Source organism: Laetiporus sulphureus (genome assembly GCF_001632365.1).
Source record: "Laetiporus sulphureus 93-53 unplaced genomic scaffold LAESUscaffold_12, whole genome shotgun sequence".
Classification (NCBI taxonomy): domain Eukaryota; kingdom Fungi; phylum Basidiomycota; class Agaricomycetes; order Polyporales; family Laetiporaceae; genus Laetiporus; species Laetiporus sulphureus.
The window spans coordinates 147,195-165,805 of NW_024468521.1; the positions used below are offsets into that span (position 1 = coordinate 147,195).

Consider the following 18,611-nt stretch of genomic DNA (forward strand, 5'->3'; position numbering starts at 1 on the left):
TGTGATGGTTTGGAATTCAAAAATGTATGATTACATTCAACAGCACTCAAATTCTAAATGTATTTGGTGAGTTTGAAAATGGTGTCATTTCTTAAAATATATGATTTAAATTTCTGCCTTCAACATATTATATGCAAATACTTGATACGGAATGTGGGAAGGAACCATAGCAAATTGACATCACAAAGGCAAAAAACCTGTCGACATTTGCTAAGCATTTGCCACGTGTGCAAATCGCTTCATGTCTGCGGTGTCTAGATGGCTTTCGTTAACTTTGGTACTCGACCTCTCTGGCATGACTTCCTCACGTCTTTTGATCGCCAAATTTGCGTCTCGTCGAAGTCTCGATGCGACTCGATACAAATAATAAATCAGCACGGGCTTGAATTGGCTGCCTTCAGTTACCTCTCATGCACTGGAGATCAAACGCGCTCGCTTCCACTCGAGATTGCGTCTCTGTCGACTGGAAACGTTAAAGAGCTCACGTAAAAGCCTCGCTGGTGCTGCTAGACGCCGAAACTGCCTGAGACTGATATGATATTTATCTGGTTTGGTTTAGCATTCATGCAAAAAGGTAGACGCTCCGGACCTTAGTCTATGCCGCCTATCGCGCCTGTTCAGTTGTCCTGACACCTTACCACGTTCCGGGACATTGCGATCCATTGGGACTACGTTGGCTTGCGATCTTCCTCGCAGCAACAGTATGCCAGGAAGAATCGGTAGTATTTGATCAAGTACCAGCTCGACTGTACAGCTACTACTGACTATTACTATCATACAATGAAGACCGTTAATCACTCTGTGGAGTCCATATCTCCGAGTCCGTAATCATGTCTTTGATGTAGTCCGACACCTATCTCCGAGTCCGTAACGATATCCCTGAGCTCGAAGTCCAACTTCGAGTTCTAGTCCGCTTCCCGTCTTCACCTAGTCCTCCGCGTGGAAGGCCTGCTCCGAGTTCCGCGGCGCACTGCTCGCCCTTCCTCCTACTCGTATCCTCTCGACGCTCCACGGCCAGCCTCGAGATTTTGACCACTCTCCCCAACATCCACTCCTGTTTATACTCGTCAGCTCACTGATTGCAGACGCGCCAAAGGATGCGACTTATCCATCATGCGACTCGATTCCGCGAGGCACACGTCTGTGATGATGAATCGATATCAGTATCGACAATATGTGTTTGCGCGAGACCGCAGAAACGTACCGAGCGTGTTGTCCAAAACGGCCACCGACGAGGAGCCACCTCCAAGCCACGGCATCTCTGCTGTCGGTCTTGATCTTGACGGCAAAAGTTCGCGGGCAAGTCTGAAGGAGCGTGAGGATGAATAGCTGGCGCTATGTGCAGCGATAGTAAGGCATACCCAGCATGCCGATTCCTCAGAAGTTGGCGAAGAAGGGAAGGAAAACCAACTATCAACTTGCGGTATCTCTGCTGTCGACCTTGATCTTGACGGCGAAAGATTCGCGGACACGGCTGCATAGGCTGTGCACTGATGATGTTGACCGAGTACGATGAGTGAAATATGACAATACTCACCCAGCGTGTCGGCGTCAATGTCGGCGACGAAAGCGAACGCAAGCACACGGACCAGGCGTAAGAGAGGATAAAAGCAGATGAACGAAAGCAGATGAACGAGCCCTGATGGTGGAAGGTTGAAGGAGAACAGCTCCTGAAGAGACGAGGGCGAAAGGGCGCATTTATGTGTGCATAATTCTAGAGGCTGACACTGTCAGAGGTTTGCACGGTCTTCGCATAATCGCGACCGCTCATGCCGTCATGGCATCCCCATTTATGTGCGCAACATGAATTCATGTTTTTGTCATCTCATCATAACCGAAGAGCTCGCCAATGTGATTTTCTCTGTCAACCGTGCTGAGGTCGGCTCGTTGACCTCTTATTAGTACGTGATCGCGTTTGGACCTGTTCCGGATTTCATCTCGCCATTCTCGCAGCATATATCATTGCCCGGGGATTAAATACTAGAGAAAGATCATTACTGTGAAGCATGGAGACGGTGAGCCGTAGTTGAAATTATCAGCGCGCTCCATGAAAACAGCGGATGGACAAGGGAGTATGAAAGGCGTCCGGACTCCATGATGGTATCGGGATACTACTATCGACCACGATGTGTCGCGATCTCTCTGCGATGAGAAGCGTGTTTCAGTACATAGACCGAACATCGTTTCGAAGACACTGATAATCACTTGTAAGCTCATTCACACTTCTGTTCCATGAAATCGCGCGTTATGATAGGGAATATTCAAACCACCTCGTGTACTAAGTGCAGGTGGCATGCCAGCTAGTAGTACGGATCCATCTCCCTTGGTGGCGGACCGTACCACTTCATGCCGGGGGGAATAGGACTCCAGTGGATATACTGTCCATAGCATAGCACTGGCTCGACGATTTGCACCTTTCCGTCCCACTCCACCGTCTCCACAAGCTTGCCGAGTTTGTCGATGTCGCGCTGAACCACATTGCTGCAACGCGTTAATTTGACTCTCTTGATGTCCAAGCCTACCTCACGTCGCATCTCCAGACCCTCCCGCAGCATCCCGAGGTTATCCCGCTGATGCAAATGGGCGTGATCATCCTTGAGTTTCATCTTTTCGAGCGCCAGGGTGTGCAACTTGGGCAGCAAGCAATCTTCGTCGTCGAAGATGATCATCGCAACCAGTGCACGATCAACTCCGGATTTGCCTTCGATATGGGCGTATTCCACGTCTTTCATGGGTGCGAGAATATTCTTCCATTCCGTTCTGCGGGCGGGTGGGAAATGTTTGAGGGAGAGTGCGGTCACCTTGACTGCAAGCGTGAAGCGCTCAAGGAATGATGCAAGTCTCGTTTGTTGTTGCACATCTCCGAATTGACAGAACATTACCTTGAGGGTGCAGTGACGATCTTGTTCTGCGAACGCTTTTCCATCGTTTCCACCTTCTCCATCACCTTCTCCATACTCCTCCTTACTATAATCGCCCTCATCTTTCTCTTCGTCATTCCCGCCTCGCTCGCGCTCGTGCACATTACGTTTGTCCTCTTCGTTGAACCTGTTGTCATGTTCATGGAAGTATGCACAAGCCGAATGTTTATTCTGGGACAGACAGACAGTGGAAAGCTTGGAAAGGAAAGCCTCGGGAAGGTTCCTGGCAAGACATCGAGCGAGAGCGTGACCGCCTTCCAAGCCCGTGCAGGACAGACTAAGGGCAGATATACTGGGAAGAGAGAGCTGTTTCATGAAACGTATGCATAATTCAAGATCCGCGCTGATGTGCAGGGTGCGCAGGTTTGAGAGCGCAATTGCCTTGGAATAAGAACGGCGATTGGCTTTTTCTATGGTATCCATATCCGAAAAGACGCCGTCGAGATGCATTTCCTCAAGCAGGGGAAGACTCTCGAGTATGTCGAGGAATTCATATATGCTGGCTTGGGATATTCTGGGTATTTCCGCGACCGTGAGGTGCTTGAGCGAGGGAATGATGAGGTCGCTGCACCGCACAGCATATTGTTTGACATGTAGCGTTTCTAGAGGCCGGGCTTGTTGTAACAACGGTATCCATAAGCCCGGGTTTGACTCCGGCAGATTAAACCCTGCCTCTGTACCGGACACATGGAGCAAACGGAGCAGCGGCATCGGATTGTCGATGACGCTCATCAGATCATGTAGCATATCCTGTGGTGCAACCAGCACTAGTTCACGGATCCTTCCAGCCTCCATGGCTACCAGTTCAAATGCCTGCCTCTTGGCAGAATCTTCCTCGTCAAAATCCGCGGCAACGACGAGCGGTGCCTGTTTCGAGCGCTTCAGCAACTCAGTCATCCACTCGACGCGAGGAGTAACGCTGAACTGGCTCCAAAGCGCGGCTTCATCCAGAGCGACACCGCGCCAGAGCGTGCAGACATGCGAGATCCCGATCCACTTGTAGAAATGGAAAAAGCCATAGGTCCTTGCGAGATGCTTGAATATATTCCCGAGGATTTCCGGCGGCAGCCTGAATATAGGCCGAACAGAGTTCTCTCTGACTTTCAGACCACCAACATGGCGCTCGGTGAGCGAAGCGAGCCTTTGTTCGTCGAACGACTGGGACCCAATGGCGAGTGGGGCGTCATCACTCATGATGAGGATATGGCTCTGTCAACAATTGTGATGAATGGACAGGGTATGCACGCGCGCTGAGATGTCAAACTTACCGCTGCAGAGTAGTGTTTGGATGTCAAGGCGTAGAAAAAGAAGATGGGAGGTGAGGGGAAACGCTCATCGCATGAAGAGCACAGCCCAGGGCCCGTATCGTCAAGGGATCAACAACACGAGGCTCTTCGTGGACCCACTGATTACGTATCGCTTCGTGTCCCATCGATATCCAACAGAGCGACTATGCTGATTTCGAGTGCGCAACTAAGCTAGAAAGTACAGTGGCAGCAGGCTAGATCTAGACGGTGCCGGATACCGATGCAAGCACTTTTCGGAAGGGTGCCACAAACGCGAGCGTCAACGCTCATCTAATACGAACCGATCATACAGTTTTAGGACGAAGAGACTCGGAACAAAAGCTGTCTTCAAATGCATAACATACAAACTGACTCCACTGTGACGCGATTCGATGGGACGATGAATCGATACCTGTATCGACAATATGTGGCTGTGCGAGACGGCAGAGAGGTGCCCACTGCCGAGCGTGTTGTCCAAAGCGACCACCGACGAAGAACCTCTTCCAAGTCGCGGTATCTCTGCTGCCGGTCTTGACCTTGACGGCGAAAGTGCGCGGGAACGTCTGAGGGAGCGCGAGGCGGATAGCGAGCACTGCATTGAACGATAGTGAGGCGTACCCACCGTACCGATCTCTCAGAAGTTGGCGGAGAACGGAAGGAAACTCGACGACCAAGTTGCCGTAGAGTCTCTGCTGTCGACCTTCATATTGACGGCGAAAGGTTTGCGGACACGGCTGCGCAGGGCTCTGCAATAATAGTGTTATCCAAGTACTATGAGTGAATGATGACAGTCACATTCACCCAGCGTGTCGGCGTCAGATGTCCGACGAAAGCGAACGAAAGCCTCACGCACACACGGACCAGCCTGAGACAGAATGAAATAAGACGAACGAGCCGTGATGATGGGAGGAAGGAAACCAGCTCCTGAAGAGATCAGGGCGAGAGGGCGCGTTTATAGAAGTTCCAGAGGCTAACACTAGTGCAAGAAACTTGCACGGTCTTCGCGTAATTGCGATCGCTCATGCTGTCATAACATCCACATTTACTATGTGCGGAACGTACGTTAATTTTCTAGCTGTGCATCATTGAATAACACTAAGATGCTGGTTTAGATTCCCTCTGGCTCAATGTACACATCCAGCGACTGGAAGACCCCGAGCTTTCTCATCTAGTCTCAGCTCGCCTGTTTATGTGGCATATAGCTCGCCAATGTGACTTTCTCTGTCAACCTTGCAGGCGACTCGCGAGTTCATTGGCCTCGTATCACGTGATCGCGTTTGGACCTGCTCCGGTTCACAGATTTCAACTCGCCATTCTCGCAGCGTATGCGCCCCGGGCATTGACCAGGACAAATATCATCAGTACGAAGCACGAAAATGGTAATTTAGGTTGTCAGCGCGCTGCATAAAAGGGCGCATGTGCAAGGCATCATGAAAGGCACCCTGGCAGAGGCCTCCATCGGATACTACTATCGACCGTGATCTCTCTGCGATGAATCACATTTCGGTGCGTAAACCGAACATCGTTTCGAGGACACCGATAATCACTTGTAAGCTCATTCACACTTCTGTCCGATGAAACCGCGCACTACGATACGGAATGTTCAATAGCCTCGCGTGAAAGTGCAGGTGACACGCCAGCTAGTAGTACGGATCAATCTGCCTTGGCCGTGGCGGCCTACCGTACCACTTGAGATTGGAGTCGGGGGGGAAAGGACTCCAGTGCATATACTGTCCGTAGCATAGAACTGGCTCGACGATTTGCACCTTTCCGTCCCAGCCCACCGTCTCCAGAAGCTCGCCGAGTGTGTCGATGTCGCATTGAACCACATTGCTGCAACGCGTTAATTTGATTCTCTTGATGTCCAAGCCTACCTCGCGTCGCATCTCCAGACATTCCCGCAGCATTCCGAAACTATCCCGCTCATGCGATCCGGTGTAATCATCCTTGAGTTTCATCTTTTCGAGTGCGAGGGTGTGCAACTTGGGCAGCAAGCAGTCTTCGTCTTCGAAGATGATCATCGCAACCAGTGCACGATCAGCTTTGGATTTGCCTTCAATATGAGCATATTTCACGTCTTTCATGGGTGCGAGAATATTCTTCCATTCCGCTCTGCGGGCGCGTGGGAAACGTTTGAGGGAGAGTGCGGTCACCTTGACTGCAAGCGTGAAGCGCTCAAGGAATGATCCGAGTCTCGTTCGTTGTTGTACCTCCCCGAGTTGACAGAACATTACCTTGAGGGTGCAGTGACCATCTTGCTCTACGAGCTCTTCTCCATCTTCTCCTTCATCTTCTTCAGACTCTTCCCCACTATAATCGCCTTCACCATCCCCTTCGTCCTCTTCGTCATTCCCTCCCCGCTCGTGCTCGTCCGCACCATGCTCGTCCTCCTCGTTGAACCTGTTGTCATGTTCACGGAAGTACGCACGAGCCGAATGTTTATTCTGGGAGAGACAAACAGCAGAAAGTTTGGAAAGGAAAGCCTCAGGCAGGTTCCTGGCAAGACATCGAGCGAGAGCGTAACCGCCTTCCAAGCCCGTGCATGACAGACTAAGGGCAGATATACTGGGAAGAGAGAGATGTTTCATGAAACATATGCATGATTCAAAATCCGCGCCGACGTGCAGGGCGTGCAGGTTTGAGAGCGCAATTGTCTTGTTATAGGAGCGAGGATTGGCTTTTTCTACGGTATCATTATCCGAAAAGACGCCGCCGAGGTGCAGTTCCTCAAGCAGAGGAAGACTCTCGAGTATATCGAGGAATTCGTATACGCTGGCTTGGCATGTGCTGTGTAATTCTGCGACCGTGAGGTGCTTGAGCGAGGGAATGACGAGGTCGCCACACCGCACAGCATATCGTTTGACGTGCAGCGTTTCAAGAGGCCGGGCTTGCTGTAATAACCGTATCCATATGCCTGAGGATGGCTCTGGGATAGAAAAATCGTTCTCCATTCCGGACACATGGAGCAAACGGAGCAGCGGCATCGGATTGTCGATGACGCTCATCAGGTCGTCTAGCATATCCTGCGGTGCAACCAGCGTTAATTCACGAATCCTTCCAGCCTCCTTGGCTACGAATTCAAACGCCTTCCTCTTGGCAGAATCTTCCTCGTCGAAATCCGCAGCAACCAAGAGCGGTGCCTGCTTCGAGCGCTTCAGCAACTCAGTCATCCACTCGACGCGAGGAGTGATGCTGAACTGGCTCCAAAGGGTGGCTTCATCCAGAGCAACGCTGCGCCAGAGCGTGCAGACATGCGAGACCCCGATCCATTTGTAGAACCGGACAAAGCCATAGGTCCTTGCGAGATGCTTGAATATCTTTCCGAGGATTTCCGGCGGCAGCGCGAATATAGGCTGAACAGAGTTCTCTCTGATATTCAGACTGTCAACGCACTCGGTGAGTGGAACCAGCCAATGTTCGTCGAACGACTGCGACTCAATGGCGAGTGTGGCGTCACCACTCATGATGAGGAGATGGCTCTGTCAACAATTGTGATGAATGGGCAAGGTACACACGCGTGATAAGATGTCAATCTTACCGCTGCAGAGTAGTGTTTGGATGTCAAGGCGTAGGAAAAGAAGATGGGAGGTGAGGGGAAACGCTGATCGCATGAAGAGCACAGCCCGCCCATATCGTCGAGGGATCAGCACCACGAGGCTCCTCGTGGACCCATTGATTACGTATCGCTTCATGTCCCATCGATATCCAACAAAGCGACGCTGATTTCGAGCGTGCGACTGACCCAGAGAGGATAGTGACAGCGTGTTATATCATTTAGATGGCGCCGGATACGATGCAGCTCGTTTCTGCAGCGACCTTCTGGTGCCACAAACGCGAGCGTCAATGCCCATCTAAAAACGAACCGATCATCAAAATTTAGGACGAAGAGAACGAAAGCTGTCTTAAAATGCATAACATCCAAACTTACTCCATAACGCAATTCGATGGCGCAAGGACCCACGCCTGCGGCGATGAATCGATATCGGTGTCGACAGTATGCGGTTGTGCGATACGGCAGAAACGTACCGACCTGTACCGACTCGCCGCGCGTGTCGTCGAAAGCGACCACCGACGAAGAGCCTCTTCAAACTCGTGCTATCTCTGCTGTCGATCTTGACCTTGACGGCGAAAGTCCGCGGGCATGTCTGAAGAGGCCCAAGGCTGAATAGCGAGTACTACATCGAACGATAGTGAGTCGTACCCAGCGTACCGCTTCCTCAGAAGTTGGCGAAGAAGGGAAGGGAAACAAACCCACGACCAATCGCGGTATCTCTGCTGTCGACCTTGACCTTGACGGCGAAAGATTCGCGGATGCGCCTGCATGGGTGATTCACCATCCTGCCCTTGCGTGACCCAGGCATTAAAGTCTGCTGGAACCGAAAGATCTGGCTGAGCAGCATAAACGTGGACATAGTAGACCCTAACTAGTACTTCAAAGCTTCAAGTGCTATGATCAAGGTTGCCGGACGCCCAAGTTCTCGCGTGACCGCGAGTGTCTGAAATGGACTTATGGCATCGCATCATGGCCATTGGCCACCGCACGGTAACGGAAACATTTCTTGTGCACAAGTCATGAGCAGAAACCGAACCCGATATAAAGCGTCTACCTGAGATAACGAACTAAATACATAGCGTTGCAATCCCGTAGTACTACAGCTATTAATCCGGGGGCCAGGCTTGATACAAGGACACGGACTATTCTTTCCTCTCAGCCAATGTGCAACACATGCACCCAAAATACCATCCATGACATGACTGAGCTGATGAAACATGAAAGATCTGGCATGCATCCTCATGCATAAGGACAGTGAAAAAGTGAAACCGGATGACATCGATGCTCAAAAGTCAACATCCCTCCCAGGAAGCACCTTCGAGCCAGTACTGATCGCAACCGCATTCAGCAGCACCTCCCAGACCAGATCAATTATAAACCAGATCCCCTGGTCATAGAGTCCCAGCGCACACACATTCCTCCACAAACCCTGCACCCGCGTAACATATCTCGTCAACAGCTCCTTCGCACTATACTTCATCGCCAAACTCTCCGCATACACGAGGTGCGCATTCCTCCTCGGATCCGCCAGCCTCGCAAACGCATTGTCAGGAAGTAGCGCAGACAAGAGGTTGTCAGCGCGTTTCGAGTAGATGTACGCCGCGAGGTCGGCAAAGGTGGCGGAGTGCGGGATGCACAGCGGGACGACGGGGACGGTGTATGGCTCGCCGGGCGCGGGCCGCCCGGGATGCGAGGGTGCAAACTCGGGCAGTTTGGCGCAGTTCGCGGCCCAGACGAGGTGGTGTGCGGGGTAGAGCACGATGTGTTTCCGGAGGCGGTCCGGCTGGCGGTCATGTATCGCAAAGACGTGCGTCGGCGCATCGGAAGAGTCATCGCTCACGGACAGCGAGACCTCCTCGGGGATGCCCTCGCCGGTGTCGCAAATCGATTCAAACTCGACTGACGCGAGTATGTTGAGCATGCTGTGAGAGAGAAAACCAGACAGGTTAGATATGCAAGCGCGACGGACGCTGGCGACGTACCCAGGCCCGAGCTCGGCAAGCGAATCCTGTACGTACTCGACGGGTATCTCCGCAAGCTTCGGGTCGATAGGTTTGAACCGCGACGCGGGGACCGCGCAGTAGGCCGGACGGTTGAGCACGCGGGGAAGTGTGATGGATCCCTTTGCGCTCTTGCGCGGGACGCGCTTGGAGCGGGTGCGGATGCGCGCGGCCCTCTCGAGCGGGTGCTCCGGCTCGTCCGGCGGGTTCAGCTCGAACTCGAACTTGACGTGCGTGGGCGGGGACGGCGAGCGTGAGTGGGAATGCCGGCGGCGGTAGGCCTCCTCGGCGGCGTATTCTGAGTGGGAGTTTCCGAAGGCTCGTGCCCGCCGGCGGGAAGACGACGCGCGGATGATAGTGGCGGCGACAGAGAACGATGCATTGTTCTTTGAAGAGGAGGAGGCGGGCGCCTGGGAGCCTTTGAGGCTGAGGAGGAGGGCGGCGTCGGCGTGGCTGGCGGAGGCGTGAGTGGAGGTGTCGACGTGCGAGCCCTTGCGGGCTGCCATGTGGGGATTGGTGTAGACGCCCATGACTACTGCGGCAGGTGATAACGATGATTAGGCGCGCTCGTTGGTTGTGCGTTGTCTCGACGTCGACGGGCGGGGGGCGGACAGTAAGGCAGGGGACAGAGGGTCCAGCAGAGGCGAAGGAGAGGTACAAGCGAGAGCTGGGATAGAAGACCCGCGGGCGAGAGGGGCTGCTTTTAAACTGTGTCCCAAAAGGGTGTGAGAGGAGGGCTTGATTGCTTTTTGCCTTATTCGGCGGCGGTGAGGGATGGGTGTGTGCGTGTTTGGTCCAGAGGGCGACTCTCCTTCCTTATCAAGTAACTTTTGGTGGGTCCGCACTCTTCTCGGTGGGTCCTCGTCTGCTTCTGTAGGTCCACACAGCCTTATATGTGGCCTGTCGGAGAGTGCCTGTCGACGGTTGTGGGCGCGCACACTGGCGGAGGTGGGCGCATGCGAAGAGTTTAAAAGCTCGGAGGAGTCAGCCTTCTGCCCTTTGTCTGCTGGCTTGAGTAGTGTTTCAAGGGCCGCTGGGCCACAATTTTGGGTGTGGCCCTTCTACCACGTGATGGCCGTGGCACCCTGTCAAGTTGTGGCCATACTTGCCTGGGGAACACGCGGTGAAAGCTGCCAGTGGGTCTTCTTCTCGAGTTCGCTGGCCGCGACTGGCTATTCACGGTGTCTCATGATCAACTTGCGGCCGTCCAAATCATGAAGCTCTCAACTTTCTTTCGTTCGCGGAGTTTCAGCCGCGAAGGTTCAAACGTTCACCGGTCACCGGGCGGCCATAGGTAATCATGCACGAGTGTTCTGCGATAATCGGCCTGTTCCTGTCATTATGTGTGGCGAAGTCGACGTGGCCGCAAAGTTGCAGTGGCAAGACATGCGGTGGCCACAAATAATGGCCCCATCGATGTGGCAGTTGTATGGCCAGCCAAGTCAAACGTGTGTTGCTTCTTTGTTCAGGCTAGCGTGGAGACTTTGCTTTCAAGATGAATCCATATCCGTGTTCTTCATCTACGCCATTGATAACACTCGCGATTCTCATTCAGGCGGGAGGTCGTGGATGCATCAAAGGATGCTCTTGTTCATCTTCACATATGGCTCCATCACATCATGTCCACCTCCAGCGGCGTTGGCCATGAACGCATCCTCCCAACATGCGTTCTCCTTATGCCTCCAATTACCGATCGAGATCAATTACATGCCTTGGCCACGCTCATTAATCACCGCGTCCAGGATTTGAAAGGAAAGACGAGGGATCGGTGGCCTTGTTCTGTGCCGCATAGTCTCTTGTGTCGGCTCCACATCATCTGGGTTCTCTACTGGCAGGTAGACGCTGCAGCATCGTGCACTTTGTCTATTATGGGCCTTTGTACAGTCTTCGCAGCCCCGAAGAAACTCGTGTCTTCGTGAGGGTATACATCTGTTTCGTCTGGACTTGGAGATAAATGAGGTGGCTCATGAAGCTGTAAAGCTCAGAGGTGACGCGCTTGGATGATCTTCTTGCTCGAGTGGGCGGTTGTGGATGAGTAAACGCCCTACAGCAACGTCTCGCTTACATGTATCACGTTCGCAGTAGACGTACCGAGTCATTATGCGCTCAAAAGCCGCTGGCAGCGAGAGTCGTACCATGTATTTGGATAGGGGACACCGAGCGTCAACATCTGTTTCATCGGAAGCACCAATGGTTTCGATAACACGGGGGACATACAGCTGCTGCACAGCGCTGAAGCTTCCGAAACTGCCATGGTTCGCGGTGAATTGAGGGAGAACGAAGACGAAATAGCCTGGGCGTCCCGCAGAGACCCGGCGCTACTCGACTGCCAAACGGTGCCAACATCTGTGGCCGTGCAACTACTCACCTCCATCAAGAAGAAGATCGCGACCATGATGTTCATCCACTTCTACAAGCGCCGAAGCTCAGGGTGGCAGGAGAAGAGGAGCGGAAGGCAAGAAGCATTTCAAGAGAAGCGAGGATGGTAATGCAGGACCCAGCACCGCCGTTGCCTTGACATCCCATCATCGACGCTGATGACGACTGCGCATTCGAGCGTCCAGCTCCGCCGCGCTCCAGGGCAGATCGGCCATGTCGCGCAAGGTTTGATATTACGCTGATGCTGGGAGGTTTGATGGTGCGGGGTGAAACAGGATGGCTGTGATGCAGGGAGGCTCGCACGAGGTTCCAGGAAGTACTCGTGACGTCCTTGAACCGTCGGTGAGACTGACAGAAGGCACAGCAGCCTTCTCGTCTCGAACGACGACGCCAGTCGCCCAGGTACGCGCTCAACCACCGCCGTCGTCCAGATCGCGCCAACCACGCTACGCGCGCCGCTCCAGGCCAGAGAGGACATTCCCGACGACGTCGAGAGACAAGAGGGCGGGAGAAAACAAGCTGCTGGGAATGGGCATGCGGACCCGCAGCCGCGGCGGCGTCTGTTCCTTTGCTCCCTCCATCTGCCGGCAGTCAAGTCCGACTCCCGAGCGAACCGGGGAGCTGGGGGACGCTCGTCGACGCCGTTGTTGATCCTGCGTCTGCGCGTCCACCACGCCGTCCCTGCGGAGCCGCCCTCGCGCTCCTCTCATCAGCATGTCCATGCCCCGCCAGCACTAGCGCGCTCGCTTTTCCGTTCTCGTCTCCCTTGCTCTCTCTCTCGCGCTTCACGACTGACGACACTCCATCTCATCGAGTACACTTTCGCTCTGCACATCTTGACAAAGCTTCGTAACGATATCGACGTGCCGGTGCGCACTCCGAGCGTAGAGAACGCCGCGCAAGCCTATGTACCACTCTCCGCGACGCAGGTCGCCCAAGCTCAAGTTGCGTCCCTTGGAGCCACCGCCATGGACCGGATCCTCCTCCGACGAACGCTCCTCCGTTGCACTCGCGAAGGTGAAGCCACACCGTCATACTGACCAGGAGTCCGACGCAGCAATCTCCTCAGCCTATCCCACTGTGATGAAACGGCCGTTTGATGATCCTCATGAGTGCGTAACGTGCGGACCAGGCCTCAGCCTGTGCCCACGCCCGACCACACGCTCATTCGCACACTCCACTGACGCACCTTCCTCTTTCCCCGCCTCCCCTCCCGCAGTGCTCTCTGCCGCGCATTCAACGTCCTCAAGACCGTCGACGTGCCCAAGGTGATGACAGACGCGCTCCCGCCCACCCTCTCCATGCGCGTCCTCCCGCACCACCCGCACGCGCACGCGCTCACGCCCACGCACGTCCTGCTCGTCCTCGACTCGCACTACGCCTCGCTCCCCTCCACGCACGCGACCCTCCACCCGCCGCTCCCGCCCCCGCTCGCGCTCCCGATCAATGCGGACCTCTTCGCGCAGCGCTTCGCGAGCGACCTCCGCCCGCCCGGCGCGCCACCCGCTCCAGAGCCGTCCTGGGCCGACGCCGCCCACTCGCAGGAGCTCACGCTGCCCACCATCGCGCTCTGCGTGCCGCACCCGCCATCCGTCCCGCTCCTCCTGCTCTACGGCCTCGGGCTATTCGCAACTTTTGAGCCGTATCCTTCCTCCGACGGAACACACGGAGTAAGCGCAAGCGCGACGACGAGCATGGGCACGCTAGCGGCATATCTTCTGCCCACGCACACGATCGAGGAGTTCCCGTCGGCGGCGGCTATGGCGGACGTGCTCGCGATGGGCTGCAGCGACGCTGAGCTGCGCGCGCACGCGTTGTTCAATGGCGGGATGTGGGGGAACGTGCTCGCGCTTGCTCCGAGGGACGGGCGGATCGTGGAGGTGGTGCGGACCGCGTGGAACGTCACGGCGGAGGCGAGGAAGATGAGGGAGCGGTGGCGGCGCGGCGGGGGCGGGGGAGCAATCGCGCGGTAGGTTCAACCAGGGCGCGAGAGGGAAGGGAAGGGAGGAGGTAAAAGAAAGCGGGGAGGGAATGAGCAGGAGTTACGAACGAGAACACACGACGACGAAGATGATGACGAAGATCTCACGAATCACGAAAGTAACGTACGACGCACACAGCACACACGCAGCACGCAGCAGCCTAACCCACCCGCTGATCTATTAATGCACTCCGCAATGTAATCGTGTCCGTTCGAACCGCTGTATACCCACCCAGTAGCTAGTAGCCGCATACCCATCCCGCTTTCGCCGCTCCGCTCCCGCTCCCGCACACCCACCCTCACCCTGAGTATCGAACATTGTGTCTGCTCTTCCTCCTTGCTTCGTGCTCTGCCTACATGTACACGTACTGTATCACCAGGCTAGCGCTAATCCTCTTCCTGAATGATAGAACTCGCCTGCGCGGTCGACATGCCAACGAAATTAGACATGTGGACGTATATCATATTCAGAGCGTCCTCTAGGATGATCCGCCCGGTCATCCCCGTGGCGACATCCTCCTCGAAAAGGAGCGCAGATCCTAGCAGATCCTATGTCTCGGACATACACACGAAGGTCGAACGCACAGCCTGCATAACAAGGTTCTTCCACCCGAAAATCTAGTGGAAGTACACCGGAAATACAGTTCTATACAAGCCGCGAAGGTCATATACAATACATATCTACATCCCCCGTTAACTCATTCTTCAGTAGTTACTCCGACAGTTGAAAGCAACAGATGATTCGGCTCATCGTCCATTGTACAACTTATATCTACAGCAGCTAGTCTACAGTCATATCACAGGCCGAAAAGGTCAGAGCTCAACAGCGCGCGTCAGTACGAGCGAACGTGAAGCAATTCATAAACGAGCACGATAGTGTCAAGACACAGAACGAACATCCCCACAAACCGAAAAGACCGCACAACAAGCTTAAGTGGCACTACCATAGTTGAAGAGCACAGGCCTCCGCGGTGCGGGCTTAAGCGGTATCTCCTCGTCCATCGCCACCGCCTGCCCGCCATTGATCATCACGTCCTCCTCTCCCGGGCCAATCGCAAAGTCCTCATGCGCCCACCGGACGAGCACGCGCTCGCCGACGCGCGAGCGCATCAGCCGCGGGTGCGCCTTGACGTACGACGTGAGGAAGCGCCGAAGCCGCCGCGGCGGGAAGTATGCGAGATACACGATCGCGCAGATCAGGGAGCTGTATGCAGTCGATTGGTCTCAGCGTCGTACGATGACCGCCTGGGGAGGGCGATAGAGAGAGACGTACGCAGAAGCGAACATTGTCACGACGGAGCGGTGAGAGCGCCCTTCGAGCAAGTCTGGGTCGAGCAGCTTCTTCTCGCCGGGGATGTCGTCGTCTTCCGCGTCCTTTGGCGGTGCGTCGTCGTCCTCTGGCGGCGATGTAGGGTGCGTCGGTTCCTCCTTCGGAGGCGGTGCTGACGTCGCTTGGTCGCATGCGTGTTTCGTGCGCCATATGAATGTGTGTGTGCCCCTCCAGTCCCATCCAGTAGTAGGCGACGAAGGCTATGTTCATACTTCTCAGCTGATTGCACATGCCAGTACGAGTACAGCTAAACAGTACCTCCTCGGCGTTGTGGTCGCAGATGAACTGGAAATCGGCCTTCTGCTGCCGACGCATGTAGTACCCACCGTGAAGATTGATGTGCAAGACGTCTGCCACAGCTTGATCAGAAACATCAAGCGCGATCGCGGATCGACACGTACCGTGCTTCGCCTCCGTCTCTGCAGGGACGAACTTCGCCGTGATGTTGAGCCCCGGCACGTACTCGTTTGTACCCGATCCGGCTTCATCGTCAGAGGACAGCTCGCCCGCAACAGGTACAACTTGCAACACACGCGGCTCCTCATCGTCATGCTTAGGTCGCGTGTTAGTGACTGCAGCAGCGATAAACGGGCAAACTCAATAATACGCAGCGAGACACTCACCCATCTTGCATATCCAGGTCCCATCCGGACACTGAACAACAGATCGATCGTCAATCAGGCTTGAATACGGCACAGCAGCATCGTCCAGCGGACCGAAGTGGTCCTGGACATCAGACGCACCTGTTCATCGCTGGCGATCTTCTTGCTCCTCTTGAGCGGCCCCTGGAACGAGATCCTGTACTCGTCCTTCGTGATGGTGGGCGGTGTCTGTCGCTCCCGGCTAACCGTCCAGCCTCCCTCATTGCCTTCAAACACCGGGCACATGTCAAAGTGCCTGTCGCCCAACGCGAACTTGCATTGTTTGGCCAGTATGCCCACAGGCTCTTCGACCGCCGCTGCCGCCGCCAGAGAGACAAGAAGAGATAGAGAGAACGCGATGGCGGTGCCGTGCATGGCGAATCGTCGAAATCTCCAGCAGGGACTCGAAGAAAGCCAGGGAGGAGTCTCAATAACTTAGTGCGAGCGCTGCGAGACCTTGATAAGGTGGAACTCGAAATAGGCGGTCACGATGCCAAATGGGGGACTTATGTCAGCCGGCTTCTCTAGCTTCCAACCCACCGTCGCTGAAACAGAGCACGAATATGTAATGGCATCCTCGGAAGGTGCGCTGTAACGCAGGAAAAGACGATCTCGAGGAGAAAGCGGGTTGCAAGGAAGAAAATGTCATTGCTTGGCATCGGCAAGCGGCCATGGATCTTGAACCGCAACCACCATCTGCGTCGGCAAGCGCCCGGGGGTCATCCCCTGCGCCCTCTGCATCTCTTGATGATTTTTCTGACCTGACCCCCTCTCTTACACTGGCGATACGCCAGGCTCTCCGACCTTGGTCGGCTCAGGGTCCCGCTGATTTACTCGCGGATCTCGACTCTGTCATTGACGCAGTTTTTGCGGTACAGAAGGCCACCCGACGAGTGTTGGTGCTGGCGGCTGGGCGCTGCAAGCACAAGCACCTTCCTCCTCTAATGTCCGAACGCCTCAAATCAGCCCTCAAACTTTTCAACCCGGCACCGGCCTCCCAAGCGGTGGTCGAGCCCCCGCCTCAGCCCGCCCCTCCGACCACCGGACCCACCCTCACGGCGGCTCTCCAGGACCTTCGCGCCGCCTTCGACGCCAGGCTTGATGCCTTGGAGACTCGAATGGTGACTGCGACCCCCCCGTCGCAGGCGATGGCCCCCCCTCCTCCCCAACATCAGGTACGTGGCACTCCGAAGAAGCGCTCGTACGCGGCTGCAGCCGCTAAACCTCGTCCGGCTCCTCCCGTGACGACTCCGAACCCGCCCGCTACCCCGAAGGCTCCTAAGCCCAAGCAGGTTGCAGAGCCCTTGCGGTACGTGGTTCGATTTACTGGCTCCATGCCGGTCCACTTGCTTCAGACTCCCCCTGCCCAACTGGTCAGTGATGTGAACGCAGCACTGGCTGCGATTCCAACTGCTGGAGGAATGGCTGCGCTTGCGGTCTATCTGAGCTCTTCTGGCAACATCGTCCTGGCCTTCCCTCCTGCCACCTCCTACCGCCGTGTTGACGAACATCTCCCGACCCTCCGTGCTGCCCTCAAGCTCGACCCGGATCACCATGTCTCCAGGGACGTCAAGTGGTCTCGGATTCTCATCGGCAATGTCAGCACCCGGGCAGCCCCTGGCGGCGCTGTCCACTCGACGTCGACCCTGTTGACTGAGCTCGTCAAGAATCCTGCACTTGTGCGCCTTCGCCTCACCCAACCTCCGCGATGGGCACGTCGACCTGAGCAAATCGACGGTGCTCGCTCGTCCGTCGTCCTCAGATTCGAAGACCCGGATGGCTCCATCCTCACCGCCCTCCTTCAGACCCCCCTATTCGCTTTCGGTACTCCCGTCACCACGTCGCGCTGGCGTGATAAGCCGCGCCTCCGACAGTGTACGAGGTGCTGGGGTTATGGCCACCTCGTTGCAGGATGCACGAAGCCGCCCCGGTGCCGTGTCTGTGCTGGCCGCCATCTTGAATCGGTGCACCGCGCTCGGTGCGCCATGTGCGCGAAGGAGAATCGCGCTGCCTCCGACCCCTGCGCTCATGCGCGCTGCGTGAACTGCCGTGGTCTCCACCACGCCGACTCCGACCAGTGCCCCAAACGCACCTCTTTCCGGAGCGCTGGCCCCGCTCGGACCTCTTCTCTCGAGCGCCCCATGCTGCCCGCTGCTGGCGACTCTGATGTTGCCATGTAGGGGCGAGTGCGACTCCATTTCCACCACGTTCCTTTCTTTCTCATTTCTAGTGCCCCCCGTCCGCTCCCCTCCGTCACCACAAGGCATGCCCGCACTGAATACGGGGTCAACATGCCGGCGTAGCAACACTTAAATGCAGGGGATCAGTTTTTATCCAGCCTGCTGCGTGGTAGGGTTCGCCGCGTGTCACCCATTCATTCTGTCGATTCCCTCTGTTCTTTCCCTCCGCCCCGACATCTCTTTGGCTGCCAACTCACTCCGCCCTTCGGCCCGCCGTCGTGCAATTCACTAACCCTGGTCCAGCCGGCTTCCCCTCAATGTTCAACTGGTCACCATGCCC

The 18,611-nt window shown here is 55.5% G+C and overlaps 6 protein-coding genes across 6 annotated transcripts; 1 reads left to right on the forward strand and 5 right to left on the reverse strand.

The window, feature by feature from the left end:
* Positions 1-705: 705 nt before the first annotated feature.
* On the reverse strand, positions 706-1,484 carry LAESUDRAFT_724096 (uncharacterized protein; the record flags this gene model as incomplete). Its single annotated transcript, XM_040908545.1, has 3 exons — positions 1,362-1,484; positions 1,205-1,305; positions 706-1,141 (listed from the first exon to the last, which is right to left on the reverse strand). Coding segments are annotated over exons 1-3 (289 nt in total), but the record flags the coding sequence as incomplete, so codon positions are not given.
* Positions 1,485-1,924: 440 nt separating this feature from the next.
* On the reverse strand, positions 1,925-4,364 carry LAESUDRAFT_75435 (uncharacterized protein). Its single transcript, XM_040911874.1, has 3 exons — positions 4,190-4,364; positions 2,206-4,130; positions 1,925-2,142 (listed from the first exon to the last, which is right to left on the reverse strand). Exon 2 carries the CDS (start codon positions 4,113-4,115, stop codon positions 2,301-2,303), a length of 1,815 nt encoding a protein of 604 aa, XP_040765842.1. The 5' UTR covers positions 4,116-4,130; positions 4,190-4,364; the 3' UTR covers positions 1,925-2,142; positions 2,206-2,300.
* Positions 4,365-5,847: 1,483 nt separating this feature from the next.
* On the reverse strand, positions 5,848-7,671 carry LAESUDRAFT_757802 (uncharacterized protein; the record flags this gene model as incomplete). The annotated part of the gene is made up of 1 exon (XM_040912362.1): positions 5,848-7,671. One exon carries the CDS (start codon positions 7,669-7,671, stop codon positions 5,848-5,850), a length of 1,824 nt encoding a protein of 607 aa, XP_040765843.1.
* Positions 7,672-9,045: 1,374 nt separating this feature from the next.
* LAESUDRAFT_649919 (uncharacterized protein) lies at positions 9,046-10,266 on the reverse strand (the record flags this gene model as incomplete). Its single annotated transcript, XM_040904207.1, has 2 exons — positions 9,046-9,682; positions 9,743-10,266. 2 exons carry the CDS (start codon positions 10,264-10,266, stop codon positions 9,046-9,048), a joined length of 1,161 nt encoding a protein of 386 aa, XP_040765844.1.
* Positions 10,267-12,831: 2,565 nt separating this feature from the next.
* On the forward strand, positions 12,832-14,318 carry LAESUDRAFT_75482 (uncharacterized protein). Its single transcript, XM_040911947.1, has 2 exons — positions 12,832-13,251; positions 13,359-14,318. The coding sequence occupies exons 1-2, from the start codon at positions 13,046-13,048 to the stop codon at positions 14,110-14,112; spliced, it is 960 nt and encodes a 319-aa protein (XP_040765845.1). The 5' UTR covers positions 12,832-13,045; the 3' UTR covers positions 14,113-14,318.
* A 408-nt stretch (positions 14,319-14,726) lies between these two features.
* On the reverse strand, positions 14,727-16,627 carry LAESUDRAFT_676720 (uncharacterized protein). Its single transcript, XM_040905634.1, has 6 exons — positions 16,194-16,627; positions 16,074-16,104; positions 15,852-16,022; positions 15,709-15,800; positions 15,394-15,650; positions 14,727-15,324 (listed from the first exon to the last, which is right to left on the reverse strand). The coding sequence occupies exons 1-6, from the start codon at positions 16,464-16,466 to the stop codon at positions 15,051-15,053; spliced, it is 1,098 nt and encodes a 365-aa protein (XP_040765846.1). The 5' UTR covers positions 16,467-16,627; the 3' UTR covers positions 14,727-15,050.
* Between the last annotated feature and the right edge of the window lie 1,984 nt (positions 16,628-18,611).

Bases quoted from the DNA above. Each gene is read 5' to 3' on its own strand.
- LAESUDRAFT_676720 (XM_040905634.1), bottom strand. From the start codon at position 16,466: ATGCACGGCACCGCCATCGCGTTCTCTCTATCTCTTCTTGTCTCTCTG. The intron at 15,801-15,851 runs GTACGTGTCGAT...AAGCTGTGGCAG, and splicing joins AGAGACGGAGGCGAAGCACG to ACGTCTTGCACATCAATCTT. The intron at 15,325-15,393 runs GTACGTCTCTCT...GACTGCATACAG, and splicing joins GTGACAATGTTCGCTTCTGC to CTCCCTGATCTGCGCGATCG.
- LAESUDRAFT_75482 (XM_040911947.1), top strand. From the start codon at position 13,046: ATGTACCACTCTCCGCGACGCAGGTCGCCCAAGCTCAAGTTGCGTCCC. The intron at 13,252-13,358 runs GTGCGTAACGTG...CCCCTCCCGCAG, and splicing joins CCGTTTGATGATCCTCATGA to TGCTCTCTGCCGCGCATTCA.
- LAESUDRAFT_75435 (XM_040911874.1), bottom strand. From the start codon at position 4,115: ATGAGTGATGACGCCCCACTCGCCATTGGGTCCCAGTCGTTCGACGAA.